Source organism: Cryptotermes secundus, unplaced genomic scaffold, assembly GCF_002891405.2.
Source record: "Cryptotermes secundus unplaced genomic scaffold, Csec_1.0 scaffold537, whole genome shotgun sequence".
Taxonomy (NCBI): domain Eukaryota; kingdom Metazoa; phylum Arthropoda; class Insecta; order Blattodea; family Kalotermitidae; genus Cryptotermes; species Cryptotermes secundus.
The window spans coordinates 2,737,071-2,755,920 of NW_019740661.1; the positions used below are offsets into that span (position 1 = coordinate 2,737,071).

The following is an 18,850-nucleotide window of genomic DNA, read 5'->3' on the forward strand; positions in this document are numbered from 1 at the left end:
CGCAAGTTTTAATTAAGACACATAAGATGAATAATCTTAACAAGTTTTAGTGTGTGTAAATTTATTATAGTTGACAAATACGCACTTTTTAAATACTTTTTAAATGGTGTTGTGAAGACATATGAGGGCAAGCAATGCAATAGATTAACGTAATTAGGACACCTGATGATGGCACTATGTTGCCGAAACATGTCGTGAAGTAACAGGTGAAACTGAGTGCACTACAAGACGGCCACTGTATACACTAGTAATTAATTATTACTGTGAATCTAAAACATCTTTGAGGGTGTGTAATCATCAGAAAGTGACGAAGACCATTAAGTCATCATTACAAAATTAGCAGATTATAATTTCAAAATAAGATACAAAAATCGCAATATTGTGGATCTCGCTGGACACACATGAACTTTCTTTTGTAAGGTTGCTAACTGAAAGATAAGCTGGACGAACAGTTGTCTCAGCAATAATTCGTATTCAAGGCATATCTACAGTTGGTTCCAATTTCGACTCTTGGTTGATTGTCATTACATTAATACAAATGCATTACTGTTCTGTAAGTTAGTGCCATCGGACATCATCGCGTAAGTCTAGTACTAAAGGGGTTCTAGCTGGATCACAGACGCTGCCACCTATATTGAAGATAATAACAGAGAAAACAATGAACTAATTTTGTCGTAATGACAATCAATCATATGAAAATGGAAATACGTATATTCAGCTCCGCAGTGAATAGTATTAACTGCAACTCAGACAATGGGAACTGTTCAACACATACAGAATGTCCCAGGAGGAAAGGTCAATATCCTGGGATGTCATAGGATCGGTCTTTCTAAGCAAAGGAGAAAAAATGCATATGTACAAGTGTCCTATTTACAACGACTTCCGAGATAGAGTTTCTTCACTGTACAGTTCCAAAATTGTTGATAAGAAAGAGATATTATGTACTGTTTCTAATACCGATATTCACTGTTCAAGTGACAAAGTTGTTATAGTTTACCTTACTTACATACTTATGGAGCTGAGCGCTTCTTGAGGAGCCGCCAATTATGCAGCTACTCAAGAATATCCCAGCATTTTATGGAACCCGAAGGTTCATTACTGTGTTCACAAGAGCCTTCATTGGTCCCTATACTGAGCCAGATCAATCCAATCCATACATCCCATCCTATCTCTCTAAGATCCATTTTAATATTTTCCACCCATCTACGCCTTGGTCTTCCCAGGGGTCTCTTTCCTTCTGGCTTTCCCACCAGTATCCTATATGCATTCCTTTACTCCCCCATTCGTGCTACATGCCCTGCACACCTCATCCTCCTTGGCTTGATCATTCTTATTATACTTGGAGAAGAATACGAGTTATGAAACTCCTCATTACAGTTTTTTTCCTTGGCACTACAACCCCAATGGGCCTAGGCCTACCTCCATGAACTTCTCCGTTCACTTCGGGTTTTTCTAAATCTTACACATTCGGTATGACTTCTTGGGCGGGTGATCAGCTCGTCGCAAGGCCTCTACATGTACACACACACAAACTAAACATCCGTGCCCTGAGTGGGATTCGAACCCACGATCCCGGTTTCCAAGCGAGCGAAGACAGTACATGCCTTAGACCGCTCGGCTACCGTGACCGGCCATTACAGTTTACCTAGTATAATATATTTTCGAGAATTTCACCGTCAACATCAATGCACTTTGCTACTCGTGAGGACATGGAGTATTGCTCGTCTGTACAGTGAAATAGCTCTATTTCGGAAACCGTTCGGATTAGGACACATGTACATACACACTTTCATGCTTAGAATGACCGATACTATGACTTCCGAGACTATTGACCTTTCCTCCAGGGACACCTGTATACAAGGTGTTTATGTGCGAGTAAGCTATCTGATGACGTGGTACTATGCTCTTCACGTCACTAACCGGCTGTTTTCCATTCAGCAGGAAACTGAAGCGCCTAAACCTCGGAGGCAACGAACTGCAGTCCGTTCCAACATCAGCATTATCTTCATTTGACATGCTCAAGAAGTTGGAGATACAAGAGAATTTGATTTCTGAGATTTCAGAAGGCGATTTCCAAGGTACGTGCCAAAGGGAGCACGAACTGTGATTGCTATGCATATGCCTCTGTTTCGTCAGAGTATGAATCGTACTTTGAAACTACGACACCATGTACGCCTATTCAGGATCCCGTATTTATATCTCTGAAGAAGGAAGTTGACAGCAAACCCTATCACTTCGTAATAATCGTTACAGGCGAAACTCTATGTGTCTACTTCCCTTTAAATGTCTTCATATGCATGGAGTCGCTATCGATCAATAATTATACAACTGAACTACATAAATTTCTCTGCATAATTTCTACTAGAATAGTAAGCTGTTAAATGAAACGTCGCCACTAATACCTGCAAAGGTTCGCATTGTCGCCATTATCGTAATTATTAACACAAGAGAAAATCTCTGTACGGTGTGTGTGTGTAGGTATGACCTGTCCTCCTTATGCCAAATGTCACCGTCATGGCTGATATGACTATCGAACGGAAATCAGACACAAATTATAAGTCAAAGGCATGTTTCTTTATATCCTGAAAAGATAAGAACAGTAAAACAAACGCTACGTATGAAGGAACATGTTTGCATCATATATAACTTAACAATTTCATATTAAGTGGCGCTAGTGTCGCTCCATCCACCAAAGGTGCCTCCACCTTGCCGCGGTGGTGGGGCTTGCGTGACACTGTGACCTGGAGAGCTATGCCGGCGGTAGTTTAAGTACCAGTAGGGTCACCCATGCCGGAAAGGTCAAAGGGTAGAGTCCAGACTAAGAGAGCTACCCTGGTCCTCCAGGTTTGGGGTTCGGCATGAGGCTAACAACCTGATCCTGTAAAAAGAATTTTGTTCAGAAAACTAACAACCAGCCTCGGGTCATCATGCGTGGGTCCATTCCCATGGCAGCACGCATTGGTTGTGGAGATTGGTTGTAGAGGAGGCCAAGGCTCACCCAGGGCTGTAGCACCAAGTGGTAGGTAGCTAGGTAGCTAGGTAGGTAAGTAGGTGGTATCACTCCAACCTGAGAAGTTCCTACGGCAGCTATGTTAATATTAAGGAAAAGAAAAAAAAGTTGTCCCTATGCTTAATTAATTAAGCACTACGCCATGAAGGTGAGGAGCCGGGACAGCGCAGTGGGTGCGGCGACTGGCTACGGGCTGGACGACAGAGGGTTCGGAGTTGGAGTCCCGGTAGGCTCAAGAATTTTCTCTTCTTCACGTCATCCAGATTGGCTCTAGGGCCCACCCAGCCTCCTATACAATGGTTAGCCTGTGGATCTTTCTCCGGGGGTAAAGCGGCCGGGGCGTGGAGCTGATCACTCACCCCCTACTAGTGCCGAGGTCAAGAAAATGTGGATCTATTCATCCACTCCTCCATACGCTTTCATGACGTAGTGCTTAATTAGTCAAACACACGAAAAACTTTACCCTTTTTATCTACGCCATGAAGATGTATAGAGGAGTGAAAGTGTAGCTCTACCATTCTTGACCTAGCCACTAGATGGAGGTAAGAGGTCAGCCTCGGCCACTTTTGTCTCCACCGATACAGACCCCGGGATCATACTGCATACTAGGTTGGATGGCTCCCGGGAGCCCTGCTGGACGGTGTGGAGTAGAGAAAATTTCTTGTCACTGCGGGAATGGAACCCGGCCGTCCAGCTCGTAGCCCGTCTCTATATGGACTTAACTATCCCGGCTACTGTTACGTTGATATTACTGGTGGGAAACAATTATGAAGAGGCAAAATGGGGTATATTACAGTGATGAAACGTTCATACCAAGTTTCATTTGTTTATATGAAATTGTACAAATCGTGATACAAAAGTTTCAAAGTAAAAAAAAACCCCAAGGAGGATTTTGGGGGGGGGGGAATTAAAGAACCTTTTCTATCCATGTGTGTAATTTCCATTCCTATACTCTCACTTAGATCCGATCTATTATCTGTGACTCTCGTGACTTCGTCTGCAGGTCTTCAGAGCCTGGACTCGCTCATCCTAGGCCACAACCAGCTGATGGAGGTTCCTGCGAGAGCGTTCTCACACCTCAACCTTCTCAATTCCCTAGAACTAGATGGAAACCAAATCACCCACATTCACTCTGAAGCATTTCGTGGTCTTGAAGGTCTGTATAATGAAGTTTATTACTAATCGTCCAGTACTGGCTGATCGGTTGGTTCTACTGCTCGGAAAAGCGCTGACTGGCAGTGCCTCTTGGCACTTTGTACACCGTGGAATAGAAACCGGCCTCACCGTACTAAGAAGCCAGTATCTCTTGAGCAGCGGCTCAGCATGCAAAATTCTTTTTTTTTTCTTTAGTATCTTGAGGTAGGGTGAGACTGAGTCCACTTGGTACATGGGCCATTATTTGGCCTATTGTATCGGCCCTGGATGGTAGATGATGGTGATTGTGGAGCAAATTGGTGGAATGAAGATTGGCAGGGGAAACCGAAGTACTCGGAGAAAACCTGCCCCAGTGCCACTTTGTTCACCACAAATCCCATATGACCTGACCTGGGCTGGAACCCGGGCCGCCGTGGTGGGAAGTCGGCGACTAATCGCCTAAGCTATGGTACGGGTAGCTTTAACCTGAGGGTCACATTACGTTTAGATTGCATTTGTTTTTGTATTTACGGCATTTACTAGCTGTACGTGACTCGACATAGTAAGGAAACAATGCGAAATGCAAAGTTCTTGCAGGTTCTTGAACAATAAGCAACACAGTGTAAGACATTACTTATCTGAGGAGTTTCTCTACGATTTAATTTCATGTACAGTAAATCAGATGAACAAACGTTACTTAACAAAAGTAGGCACAAACTAGGTTTCACTAAAAAAATAACTCATTTTCTAAAAGTATTTATGTATTTCGATTCATAGTTTATTAATTTGTTCTGGTTTATTTTCGTAGGCATATATATGAATGTTTTGATGTCTCTTTCCTCAGAAGAACGCATGAAGCCGGTAGCAAGCAGAGCTATGTTTGCAACCTGCTCCTTGCTTATTTATTACTTGTCATAATCCTCGACCCTGAAGATGAAGACGATATTTTCCTCCGAAAAATCAGCTGACTTTCAACGAGCTGCGTGTTATATCCCAGACGACAGAACTCTTCATAAGCACTGCTGTGAGAACCTCAGACCCTACACAGCGCTATATCCCAGAAGACAGAACTCTTCACAAACACCGCTGTGAGAACCTCAGATCCTACACAGCGCTATATCCTAGAAGACAGAACTCTTCACAACCATCGCTGTGAGAACCTCAGATCCTACACGACGCTATATCCCAGAAGACAGAATTCTTCGTAACCACCGCTGTGAGAACCTCAGATCCTACACAGCGCTATATCCCAGAAGACAGAACTCTTCATAACCATCGCTGTGAGAACCTCAGATCCTACACGGCGCTATATCCCAGAAGACAGAACTCTTCATACCCACCGCTGTGAGAACCTCAGATCCTACACAGCGCTATATACCAGAAGACAGAACTCTTCATAACCACCGCTGTGAGAACCTCAGATTCTACACAGCGCTAAATCCCAGAAGATAGAACTCTTCATAACCACCGCTGTGAGAACCTCAGATCCTACATAAGCAACACTGGAGTTTGGGAATAAAGTGTTGGGTAGAATATCTGGACCCAAGAGAGAGAGTAAGTAACAGGATGATGGAGAAGACTGCATAAAGAGGACAGTCTAACCTCTACTCTTCATCACACGTTGTTATGGTAATAAAATGAAAGAGTATAAGATGAGTGACGAAAGGAAGAGATGAGAAATACACAGAAAATTGTAAGGAGAAGACATGAGAAGAAACTGTTGGAAGACCTAGGCGTAAGATGAGAGGTCATAAAACTGATCTTAAAGAAACAGGTTGTGAGGGTGTTGAAGGAATTTAGATATAGTCCTAAATCGGGATAGTGCGAATTCGGTAGAGGAACTTCAGAATCTATAAACGACGGAGAATTTGACTGTATCAGCTTCTCAGGAAGTACTCTGTTCCATAAAGATAGTTCATATCCAACGCAATTCATAAAATTGGAAAACTGGAATAGGCCGATTTGACTACTGGATACAGAAGTAAAACGAATAATTATAATTGAATTTGTGACTTTTTTTTACGCTTTGGCCTACTAAAAACTGACGCTTTATTGCGTCATTCAAGTCCAGTAATAATAGAAAATCGAACTGTATAGAAACTATAATCATCAAAGCTTAATTTCTTCACAGATGACTTCTAAGAATACATATTGTAGGGGCTGATATACAATATGTGTTTGAATTAGCAACTGCAACTTCCATCTTACCTATTTCAAGTCATATTTTCCTTCAAAAATTAATAAAATTTGAACAAATACAATCTGTCTTTCCAAGGAGACTGCCATGGTTATATTAAGAACAGACCTGATAGAAATGTAGAATTCTCCTCTGCTGATATGGAACTGAATCTTGTCGTTCCTTTTTCCTCAGAGAACCTTCAGTATCTGAGGTTGGGTGATAATAATATTCACTGTGTACCCAGCGACGCACTAAGACGTCTTCACCGATTGCGTCATCTAGATCTCCGATCCAATAACATCAGCGTTGTTCCTGAGGACGCATTCACTGGCTTTGGAGATACAATCACTTTCCTTAACCTGCAGAAAAATGAGTAAGTATGCATATTCTGGTTTCGCATGGTCACGATTACGAGAATCCTGTCCCACAGTGTTTAGTTATGTATCAAGTCGTCCCTTTGCGCAAGTAACCACCACAAAGGCGTAAGAGGCACTTAGCTTCAGCATTATGGTGCAGCATTACAGGAGGCTGACGGGGTGACAGAGGCAGCTTGGATGTTATGTTCCCGCCCGGGAATCGAAGTCCTATCGTCCAATCAGTAGGCAGTCACCCTATAATCACGGCTCATAGGGTTTTATTTTATTCTTAGCTCTGCAATGTGCACCTTTTAACAGAGCTCCCTTCCACACCAGTAAGAAAAAAGCAACCCCAAATGGCGTACACGCATTTGCCAAGAATGTTCTTTACGATCTAAAAGTTTGTGACGATGGGGCATAAGTCCGTGACTTCAGCCCGCAAGCGAACCATATTGACCGAGCGACCGCCGCTTGTCGGCGAAGTTTAGTGCCAACTTTTGCGGATAGAGGGTGCCGCGAGGTCAGCGCAACGAATCCCCAGGCCGTCAATTTCGGTTTTCCAGACTGAAGCCGCTACTTTTCCATTCAAGTAGCTCCTCAATTATCATCACGAGGCTGAGTGGATCCCGTTCCAGACCCACTACTTCTCAGAAAAAATCTGGTAGCTCCGGAAATCGAACCTGGACCTCTCGATCTCTAGCCAGAACGTGAGGATGGGGCATTAGTCCAAATATTATGTTTCTGGCATTATTCATCGTTCAGTTTTCATTTCAAAACAACGTTGGGCCCAATTGATAGAGCTAGTCCCCATCTCCGGACACCTGCACCAACAACAAAATAGGGTATACAGACCAAGAACAGTACAAACCATCTGCGAGAGCTAAGACAAAACATTAAAATATTTAAAAATATACGCTTATGAGGCTTTGTATCAAAGGACTATCAAGATATAACGTTTATTACAGTACACTTAAAATACTGTTTCGCTTTTGTGCGTATTTAAAACAAACAACTTCCAATAAGCACAGTCCTCATTAAGAAGCTGACAGTATTTCAGCGTTTCTGTCGAAGCCAAAATTTCTTTACGTGTTCAACGAACACTGCTCAGAGAAAGGTGAGTCCAAGGCACAGCACATTTAAGATTAATTTTAATGTTATCTTTCGATCTACACCTAGGTCTCCCAAACTGGTTCTTCCATCGAGGACTTTTGATTAAAATCGTGAAGTGACATTCACCTATCAATCGCGCGCTATCCGCTCCGCCCATTTCATATCCCCTAGTCTGATCGCCGTAACACCATTTAGTGACAAACGTAAACAGAACTGTTTCGCTACTAGAAAAGTCTTATGAAATATTTCATGTGGGTAAATAGTCTCTAGATACAGTACGGGTGCATAAAATCATAGTGGGACTACGAAATTAGGTATTAACATTTAATATAAAGCAAATTTCACAGCATGATCAAAGGCTTCTTTGTACGCTCCAACAGAACACATAATGAAGATGCCGAAGACAAATCTAGCATTAAGCGTTTTCTTTCATTTATATTCTCAAGAAACAAAGAGATCAAAGGCCATTCTTAATATTTTAGTAGAATCTGGCCTCCCTCGTCACTCTGAAATGTGATTTACTCATAGAGCGCAAACGTCACAGGGACAGTAATTGAGTTGGTTTCCACAAGCAAGTTTGAGGCGGCCAAAGCAAATTACGAACGACTTTCGAAACTATACTTAGCTGTTTCATTAACAACTGGCTGAGCATGATAGGTAGTTAAATGCAAACCACTGTGTCAATGAAACGCAGACGAGGGAAATATGTTAACGTCACTAACACCGGGGCACTGTTTCAAACAGTCCCATGTTTACACAGGCGTGTACTCCAACACGCGAGACTTCGGACTGTAAGCACCACGTCACCGCACATGTGTGGTTAGTTCCGCGGTGAACTCGTCCGTCCGTCCGTCCGCCCATCCATCCATCCATTCCTGTAGCTCTCGCTTGGAGTATAGGGCATCCGTGAAAAGCTTTGTTTCATTTCAGTTTCTCAATCTTAAGACAGTCGGTAAGACTCCTTGGACGGGGGATGAGCCCTACGCAAAGCCGCTACCTACACAGAACAACACAAAAACAGAATAAACATACACAGACATCCATGACTCGAGTGGGATTCGAACCCACGATCTTAGTGTTCGAGCAATCGAAGACAGTTCGTGCCTTAGACCACGCAGCCACTGGGCGAACTGTGACGCTACAACCGAGTAAATCAGTGTACAGATCTCTTATGTATAGTTCAAACATGCGTAACTGTGTTGTGTGACATCTCCGTCGGTTGGTCGAACCCAGACATAAACGTAAGGTATTCCTGTTTCACAGCTATCTGGTCAGTACGAATTAATATTTGTGTTAACTATTAAATTCACCTACTCAATATGGGCAGATTAGATATGGACTTAGCACTAACTCTATATACCAGAGTCCAACTTTTTAAGCTCATACTCGCTCAACAGACCAAGAAATCCCTCAATTTTATGCCATTATAGTGTTCACAAGCGCCTGATAATGGAACGCATCCTGAATCAGGTGATTCACCCTCAATCCTACTCACGCCTACATCTCCCAAGTGATCGTGTCTTTATATGTTTTCTGACAAAAAATTTGTATACATTCCTAATCTCTGCTATGCGGTCTACATGTACGCTTCATATTACACCATCGAGGCACTCCAAAGAGTTCAGAGAAGCAATTCGTATACAGGCAAAATGCTAACATTCACTCTTTAGCACATTAGTTCAACTGACTCTCTGGGACGGATGGTTTGTTCCGATATTGTGCCGTATCAACTAATGACACCATTTAAAGTAGAATTAGATGATAGATCGATTACGTACAATGACAGTTCTGACGTTATCAACCCCGTCATTGCTTGCGATGAAGGGCAAATCACAGCCAAAATGGCCAGCGAGACTATTGTGTCGAACATTCGCGCAACTTTACGAAGGTTTCCCTAACAAAACAATGAGCTTGTTATACGACATGTCTGTCCCGACTGCGCTGGAAACAGAGCATAAATCACGCGGTCCTTCTTTCTCGAAGATCAGTAATGTTTCTTTACACCCAATTTTAAAGCCCCGCATTACAATGACAATATAAAAGTCAAGTAGATACAAATAAGGGAAGGTTCATATTGTCCACTCTGCCACTTTCTCAGTTCTATTAGCATTTGTTTTAGGTAAAATGGAAATGAGAATTTCCTTTCTTTCCTCGTGCATGGATATCCCTGCAGCTGGCGAAACATAACGCGGCCCTTGGGATTCACGAAAGCACAGGACATTAAGTATAACAAACTGCTGAAACTTTTGTGTTGTCGAGCCTTTGTGGAAGAATGTTTCTTTCTACTTGGAACACGCCAGGAGACAGAGGGAAGAGAATATTCTATATACGATCTTAACATTGCCTTAGCAAACAGACATAAACTCTAGTTTAAAAACTGACATATTATTGCATCTTCTTACGTAGGACGAGAATGAAGTTCAAAACTTTGTACAGTATGAGAAGAAACATATTCTAAAATGGATATACTTTGCGAATATCCTTTTCATTTTTGTCGGAAGGGATGGAACAGTTTCGAGAGATTCCATCTGTGAAATTTCTCATATTTTACCACAACATGTTGGTAGCTATAAAAATAAAATCCGATTTTTCGGTGGAGGAAAACGCTTCTTTCTCCATTCACTCTCTCTCTCTCTCACATACACACATTCATTCATTCATCAGTAATCTGTCAAAACGACAGGTCCACAGTCTCTTCCAAAACAGTTCCTCCACTTGATGCGATCTAGAGTTTTCTCCTTCAAATTAAAATATCCTCTTCTGCCCCCAAGGTCATCCAGCATCTTCTTACGTCTTCTTCCTCGTCTTCTGGTCACTTCTATCCGCCCCTCTATCTTTCCTTCAATAACTTCTTTTAGAAGGTAGTTACCGCGTAAGATATGACCAATCCAATTAGCCTTCCGTTTTCTTATTTCGTGTAGGATATTCCTCTGCTCACTGACTCTAAATAACAACACACACACATATTGCATTTATTACTGTATCGATGAAAATGCATTCCATGGCTTCGGTGATACTGTTTTCAAAGATTTTTCTTTTAAACTGTTAAAATTCTTTCCAATAATAAACATATAACGACAGAAATAAGAGCGAATGCATCAGTTAACTGATATTCGGTATGATTACAAAAGGAAAGGTAGTTCCTCCAAATTTACTATTTGCAATGAGGCCCATCCAACCTCATCTCGTTCGCCAGCACATAGTTTCAGCAATACATAGACTGTCAAACAGCAGTATAATTACCGTAGCAAATAACAATACAAACAATAGCTTGCAGGACAATTACCGGAACAATACACGCCACAACTGTCTCCCTCACAATTCTAACGCCTTTCCCACTACATATGACATTCTAATGGCTCAGAGAGTTCGCTGCTGCGATCAGGGAGTTAACTGGCCCTAATTACCGCAGCTGTACACTCAACAGCTCCAGTAAACTACATCAATTACCTTCCTCAGAATATTATAATGTTGTCGCCTGAGGGTATATGATCCGTGCTGCAACGAACGTATATCCTTTAGGAAAAAAGGAACCTTGCCCTGTGACGTTCGCCACATCACAACTATGCAACTGCATATCCACTAGCTTGAACATGCTCGTCTCTTTTCGGCAAGGTGTTTCTTACTAACTTGACATTACATGTCGCCGAGCCGCAAGACAGCTTTCAACGTCTCGCTCATTTAGCTGACATTCAGTTAACTCTGTGTCACTTGTAACAACTGTCAATACAAGGCAGACTATTTCTCTATAGATTACATAACTTTGGAAGGTTTTGGGGAATTACCCTTACCACAGAAACGCCGAAAGCAGGTCCCATTTACAATTATACTGTCCCAGAGGTTAGAAACCTTGGGGTTTCATCCCAGGTCATTTCATGTGAGATTCGTGGTGCTGAAGAAAGTTTCTCTTTGAGTTTAGTTGTGCCTTTTCCGGTTAATCGTCATTCCACCAATGCGCCATACTTTCTGATCGTCGCCCCTGGCGTGTGCAATAGTCCTGACCAGCCGGCCCAGTACCCGTAGTGGCCGCGTGGTCTAAGGCATGAAGTGTCTTCGCCCACTCGAAAGCTGGGATAGATGGTTCGAATCCCACTCAAAACATGGATGTTTGGTGTGTGTTTATTCTCTGTTTGTGTTGTTCTGTGTGTAAGTAACGGCCTTGCGATGGACTGACCCCCCGTGAAAGGAGTCCTACCGACTGTGTATAGGATTAAAACAACAAAAAACAATAATAGAAATGCCGTCGTGAATGCAACAATTTATTTGGTTATAGTTCTTTGTCTTTTCTTCCTCTACACTACATGTTTCGGCCGCAACCGGCCATCATCAGGTGTATTTTTCACTACGTATCTGTCACACTGCACACAATCTAAAATCTAAAACACCAGCCTGTCAGTTTTGTTTAAAATCTCGCCAACATACGCTCGTCAATTTGATTTTAGAATTCTAATTTAAAATTTTATAACTTTTAAAATTAAAAATTTAAAGTTTTAAATCACAGGGATACTTGCTCTGTGTCCACAAGTGCTGCAGCGGCTATTTCTCGTTTCCAGCACCGTTCCTGTATTATTCTGTGCCGGCTCCCTGTGTGTGTGTCGCTGCTCATCTTTAATACGCGACGAGCAGCATATTAATGCCAACTTTAGTGGATATAGGGTGTTGCGTGGTCAGCGCAACGGATCCCCACGGCCATTAATTTCGGTTTTCTAGACCGGGTTTTAAGAAACCGAAAAGTAGTCAAGGTCCATCAAAGGGCTGTAGAGCCACAGATAGGTAGATGCATGGATGGGACAGAAACACAGACATACAGACAGATGGATAGATAGATAGATAGACAGACAGACAGACAGACAGACAGCCAGCCAGATAGATAGATAGATTAGATAGATAGATAGATAGATAGATAGATAGATAGATAGATAGATAGACAGACAGACAGACAGTTAGATACACATCCTCGGTCTTTAAATTGCAAGTTTCATCTCCCTGTCCCGAAACGTGGTGGTCATAGAGTAATACATCCATATTAGCCACACCTATGCGTTTACATGGATTCGAATACTGGATGTTAAGGAAAGAACAATCAGCAGAATGAAGATGGTAAACTGCATTCTCTCAGCCCACAAGACATAACAAAGATATTGGATAAGAATTGGGAATAACAGATACGAAGATATTAAAATAAATATCAATGGATTATTTTTTAAATAATCCTAATATTAGTTCTGGGGCAAGCGGTAGCGTAGTTGGTTAGAGACACTATGCTACAAGTCGGAAGGCCGCGGGTTCGAATCCAAATAAGGTCACTCGATTTTTCAACTGACCTAATCCTTCCAGCCGCACTATGACAGTGCGATCGAGTGAGCCTTCAACCTATGGGCCTCCATGGCCTGTTACAGGGATAACTTTGCCTTCTTTCACCTTCTTACTAATACGGATCCATATCAGGACAATTCAATAACAAGCACGTATTTAAGAAACTGCCTGATGATCCAAATATGGCTCGCAACATCCAGCAGACGCTAAATAAAACCAATGTTAATACAGTGATACTGAATTGGTTTCTTTGAAAATGTGTTGATGGTCAAAAAACACGCAATGTGACACACAACAGGATGCAGAGAAAAATAAATACTGTCGTGTGCATCAGTGACTAAAGACAGGGCTCGGCTTTGTAATTGGATTTATTGACAATTCACAGGTCGTAACTACAAATAAGTGTAACACCGTTACTGATTTTCACATTACAAAGCAATCCGCGCTAGTCTTCACTATCCGTTTCCTGACAACGGATTTATGACATAGGAACTATAAAAGTCTCACTAAATTACACACTCCCAATATCACTGTACTACATCCCACACAAAGTCTTCAAATCACACTTTAAATCTTCACAAACTGACTTCTTGTACCCTTCTGTACTCCTCAAGCTTACTGCTTGCTTGCGTGCCTCTGCCGCTTACTACTCACCCCTCCAACTTACTGCTTCACCTCGGAATTCTGCTCACTTACGTAGATGCAGCACGGACATGTCTCACAGAAAACATGTCACGTGACGTGGTAGTGTACGTTCCCTAGCTCCACAGAACTGTTCAAAATTGTGTAATTCTATATTAAAATAAACAGACAAATGGTCTGCCTTATACTAACAGTTAGAAGTGACACAGAATAACCGTATTTAGGTAATGTAAAGTAATAGGTTAATAATCGAGGAAAGGGTAAAGGATTAGCGCGCTGCGCTCGTGCGCAAATATTAGATCGAAAGAGAGTTTGCTGCTGCTGCTGCTGCTGCTGCTGCCTGGGGTAGCATGGAAGTATGGATTTGGTCTCCCTTAAATTTTTATGACATAGCCTCAAAGTATGGCGCCGTCGACATATCTACTTATTTATTTATAGACGATATATTAGAACATGTAGCTGCGTTTATGCTCTATCGCCACACCAAATTTAAAATTCCTAGTTCCACTGGTTTATTACTTACCACCGCTGACAGCAGTGTCAAGCGTAAGTTCGAGCGTCCGACCGTTCTGAGTGCCACTGCACCAAATTACAGAGTATGAGGTTGGAGTGGTATCTAATGGCATACGTCAGTACCAAATTTAGTGAAAATCGGTCAGCCGTTTAAAAGTTGAAAGTGGGACACTGATGAGAGCCTGACCATTTGGACGGGATATCTGAAATACGAGCATGGAAGCAGATAAACCGATGGGTAGAGAATCCCAGGGGCGTCCGGCAAACGAGTGGCTCAGGACAGCTATCAGATGCGATATTTTACAGACATGGTAATGAATCTTCGAAAAAAGGCGGGGAACATATTGATCAGTTGAGCGGATATGAGCTTCATATTAAGGACTCTGATCCAACGAGTTATATTTTCACTCTGGCTATGACACGTTCGATTTCTATGACAAATAAGGGGAAAGTCCATAAGGTTTACTGTCTTCCCGGTCTTTATGGTCATCACGAAATATTGAATCCAAAAATAGCTGTCGATAATGCCTAAAAATTACACACTCATAACAAAGAATATTTTTCTCTGTCGACATACGTTGTGTCGGAAAATTTCATGCCACAGAACTCGCGTCTCATTTAAATCAACGTCTCTACAGGACGCAGACATGAGGAGCGATGAATTATTCATAAAGCTACGGCCTTTTCTCTCTCGGCAGCGCACTCCAATACCTGTCAATACGCTACACAAGAAATATGGCGATAACTGATACTTAATGAGGAGCTTCATAACTTGTACTCTTCGCCATGCATAATTAGAATGATCAAGTCGAGAAGGATGAGAGAGGCAGGACAGGTAGCACGCATGGGGAGCAAAGGAATGTATGTAGGAATTTGGTGGGAAAGTCAGAACAGACCACTAAGAAGGCATAGGCGTAAGTGGGAGGATAATATTAAGCTGGATCGTAAAGAGATAGGATGGGGTGTTATGGACTGAATTGAGCTGGCTAAAGATAGGGACCAGTGGAGGGCTCTTGTAAACACGGTAAAAACCTTCGAAGTCCATAACAAGTTGGGAAACTGTTGAGTAGCTGCGCAATTTGAGGCTTCTCAAGAAGAGCTCAGCTGCATGGAGTTAGATACTAACACACACTTCGTCGTAGAATCCTTTAATTTTGCGGAACCCGGAGGTTAATTACTGTGTTCGCAAATGCCCATCAGTAAACGCTACTCCAAGCCAGGTGGAGACTCCAGTCCACCGCTTCACATCAGATATATCTAAGACCCGTCTAGATGGGTAGGCGATCGCAACAGAAACTTACAGAAATGCCCCCATTAGTGTCGCCAAGCATGCCACTCTGTTAGTCTGCCTGTCCACTCGGACGTAACAACATCAGAACGATATGTCGAATCATCCGAATTTTAGTTAAAACTGCACGTAAATAACGACTACTTTGTATGATGACTTGTACGCTTTTCTGAGCGCACCTCGAGCGTAATACGTATTTATCAGAGCGAAAAATGTTTTGAATAAAAGTTTATAGAAAAATAAAACATGCATTTTATATCCTATACGTTTTCAGGAACTCATGTGGTTTTCAAGATAAAAGGGAGTAAACAAGGCGGACCTGTTATTCTATGTGTATATTCCCGAACTTGTTAGCCTCTATTCAACAATCTGATAGTCTCACATCTTGTTGTGCAATCATTCATTCATTCATTCATTCATTCATTCACTCTTTCATCAATGGCTCTACAGCCCTTTGTTGGGCCCTGACCTCTTCTGTTACGTAATCTTTTTTACACAGCCGGTAGGACTCCTTGGACGAGTGATCAGCTCGTGGCAAGACCGCTACCTACACACAGGACAATACAAACACAGAATAAACGCATGTACAGATATCCACGCCTTTAGTGGGAATCGAACCCACGATCCCAGCGTTCGAAAGAGCGAAGACTGATGTGATGATTCACTTACATAAAATTATGAAACTAACGGTCAACACAACGTTTACTCAATAATAATAATAATAATAATAATAATTATTATTATTATTATTATCACTCTGAATCTATAGGTCTACAATTGAATGTGACGGCACAACCGCTACTTGATTAAAATTAAAACTTTGTTTCTTTCCAGATAATTAAACAACAGAGGGCGTACTGTTACACTATGCATACATTTCCTAGCTTACTGCACTATTCTCCCATTTACACCAACGTACCGAACGCTGTGGCCGACTGGGTAGTAGCCCACTCTAGCTCGGTACTCGAGAGGTCCCGGGTTTCAATTTCGACCCGGAAACCGGCCATTCTGACTGAGGCTTATTCAGTCCCTCCAGTCAAATGCTGGGGTAGTACTCGTACAACAGTTCAGCGAAGACCACCTCACACATATCCTTATCATCTCATTGTTCACTGACTCTCGTATCATTTGATGCTAATCTAAACTACTGATAACATCATTACATGAACATCAATGACACTAAACCTAAGTTTCCCAAGTGGTCTCTTCCTTTGAAGTTATCAGACAAAATTGTACGTAATTTCCTGACGCGTGCTGCACGTTCCGCCCATTAAGTTGTACTGTTATTCATGCACCTAGCCGATAAAAACTATTCTAAATGTATAAACTTGAGTGTTTCTAGATAAAGTAACTTTAAGCTAACCTCAAAGGCTTCCGCTTGGTATTTACTTGCAGTGGTTACAAAGTAAAACAGGATTATTTACGATTCTTTCAGCATCAGGACGATACCTTCGCTGGCTTTCGAGAACCTCAACTCGCTGGAAACCCTGAATCTGCAGAACAACAAGTTAAAACACATTCCCGAAGAGGTAATGGAGCCCATCGTGGACACGCTAAGAAACATCGATATAATGGGTAAACCGAATACTTACATTAAATTCTCTTGTACTTGAGAAAAGATTAACTAATTTGGTGCGCACATAAAAGCACTTTCATTCAGGATTTCAAACTGCAGTTTTCACGCGATACATGTTCTGATCACCATAATAATGTTTTTCAGACAACCCACTGGAGTGTGACTGTACCCTGCGCTGGTACCGGGAATGGCTAAAGAATTTGCGTGACAAGGACGATGACGTGATGACAAAGAAGCGAACCTTATGCACGATGACAAGCGAGCATCGGGAGTATAAGTTGCAAGAACTGCCTCTGGAGCGTATGAACTGTGTTGGCAAGAACTTGGAGCAGACATCCAGCAGTAACGCCGCTGAACCGCGTGGATTCTGTACGGGGACGGTGACAACAGCGCTAGCCACAGTGGCTGTGGCAGCGGTAAGCAGCAGCTACTGCCTGTAGTGGCAGAGGCGAGTGAAGAACCACGACGGTCCCATACAAGACGACGCCCAGTTTTGTTACAATTCAAGAAATATGTAACGTTCTGAAATGCAAGGGATTTATGATTTCCACACACACACACTAACACAGCAACACTGGTGTAGGTCATTAAACAGTATATTAACCATCCCACTAATGCGTACTTTCGGCAAGTTTGGTCACTTTGTTAAATATTCTGTACAGTTCTGATATGACTTCAGTTAAGAGGTGGATGTTTATTTGAAATTGGGTCCTTCTTATTTTAGATAAGTTAACAAAAATGTCGCCTTATATCCGAGAATATATGGCATTCAACAGACCGATACACAGATAATTATAGCTCGTGATTCTGAAAATCGCTGTATATATTTGAAAGGTTTTTTATCTCATCAGCGATTATTTTTCCGTTGTTTTCTAACCTACGATTATTATTATATGTTAAAATAGATGCTTATAATTATAGCCATAGGTTAGAAAATATTACAGCGAAATAACCCTAATGATATTACAAATACTGTAGAAGAAATATTTCGGGAAGATAACACGAGAAAGATGTACTGAACGACAATTTATAGAGAAAATCCAGTAACGAGAGCCTTAAAGCGAGTTTCTCCATCATATTTATGAATGAACACCCAGTGTTTGCTAGTCCTCGAGATATGCATGTCACAGAGGGGTAAGATCAAACAAACTAATTAATAAAACTGATATAATGGGTGGCCATGTATTTATATATGGTATCTAAACAAAAGGAATAAAACAAACGGAAAGTTGTTCTTCGTTCATGAATTAAAAGTGGTGAATATTAAGAAATGCGAAGCCCAGTACAGTATACAGTCATGAAACAAGTGCATGCAGGGTACTTCAATCAAGAAAAATATTACAAATGGTTTCACCCAAGGCTTATTTTCATCTAATTCATTTCTGCATTATTTCCTAAACATAATGAAACGAGAAGAAATTTTCAGTTTTGGTCAAATAATTGAATTAGAGTCTCCTAAATAACATAACTTCGAAATGTCCTCTGCTTATTTTTCACGCGAAAATGGTTACTTCGAACTGCCATGACTGCTGGATGGGTATCAACACAGGTTTCGGGTGGACTGCAACCTGAGCCTCGCACATTTCAAGTGAGAAAGTACTTGGATCCTCACGAAGAAGGCTTTTAAGTAAACAGATAGTTCATAACATACGGTTATGCATCATAAAATACACAAGTAAAAGAACCCAGAACTTCATGAGGTAAAAGGGCGTTTGGTAATACTGTT

General features: G+C 41.7%; 2 protein-coding genes across 7 annotated transcripts in view; one reads left to right on the forward strand and one right to left on the reverse strand.

The window, feature by feature from the left end:
• LOC111872510 (leucine-rich repeat-containing protein let-4) overlaps positions 1 to 18,054 on the forward strand; it is a 130,181-nt gene extending 112,127 nt beyond the window's left edge. For 3 of the 4 annotated variants that reach the window (XM_023866504.2, XM_023866505.2, XM_033754741.1), the window contains 5 exons: positions 1,939 to 2,078; positions 4,014 to 4,166; positions 6,516 to 6,696; positions 16,984 to 17,123; positions 17,269 to 18,054. In XM_023866504.2, the coding sequence (XP_023722272.1) occupies positions 1,939 to 2,078; positions 4,014 to 4,166; positions 6,516 to 6,696; positions 16,984 to 17,123; positions 17,269 to 17,564 (910 nt within the window). In that variant the 3' untranslated portion in view covers positions 17,565 to 18,054. The remainder of the gene's footprint in view (positions 1 to 1,938; positions 2,079 to 4,013; positions 4,167 to 6,515; positions 6,697 to 16,983; positions 17,124 to 17,268) is intronic. The other variant, XM_023866506.2, reaches the window with a different exon arrangement.
• Positions 1 to 18,850, reverse strand: part of LOC111872507 (tectonic-2-like) — a 600,257-nt gene that overhangs the window by 194,426 nt on the left and 386,981 nt on the right. The window lies entirely within an intron of this gene.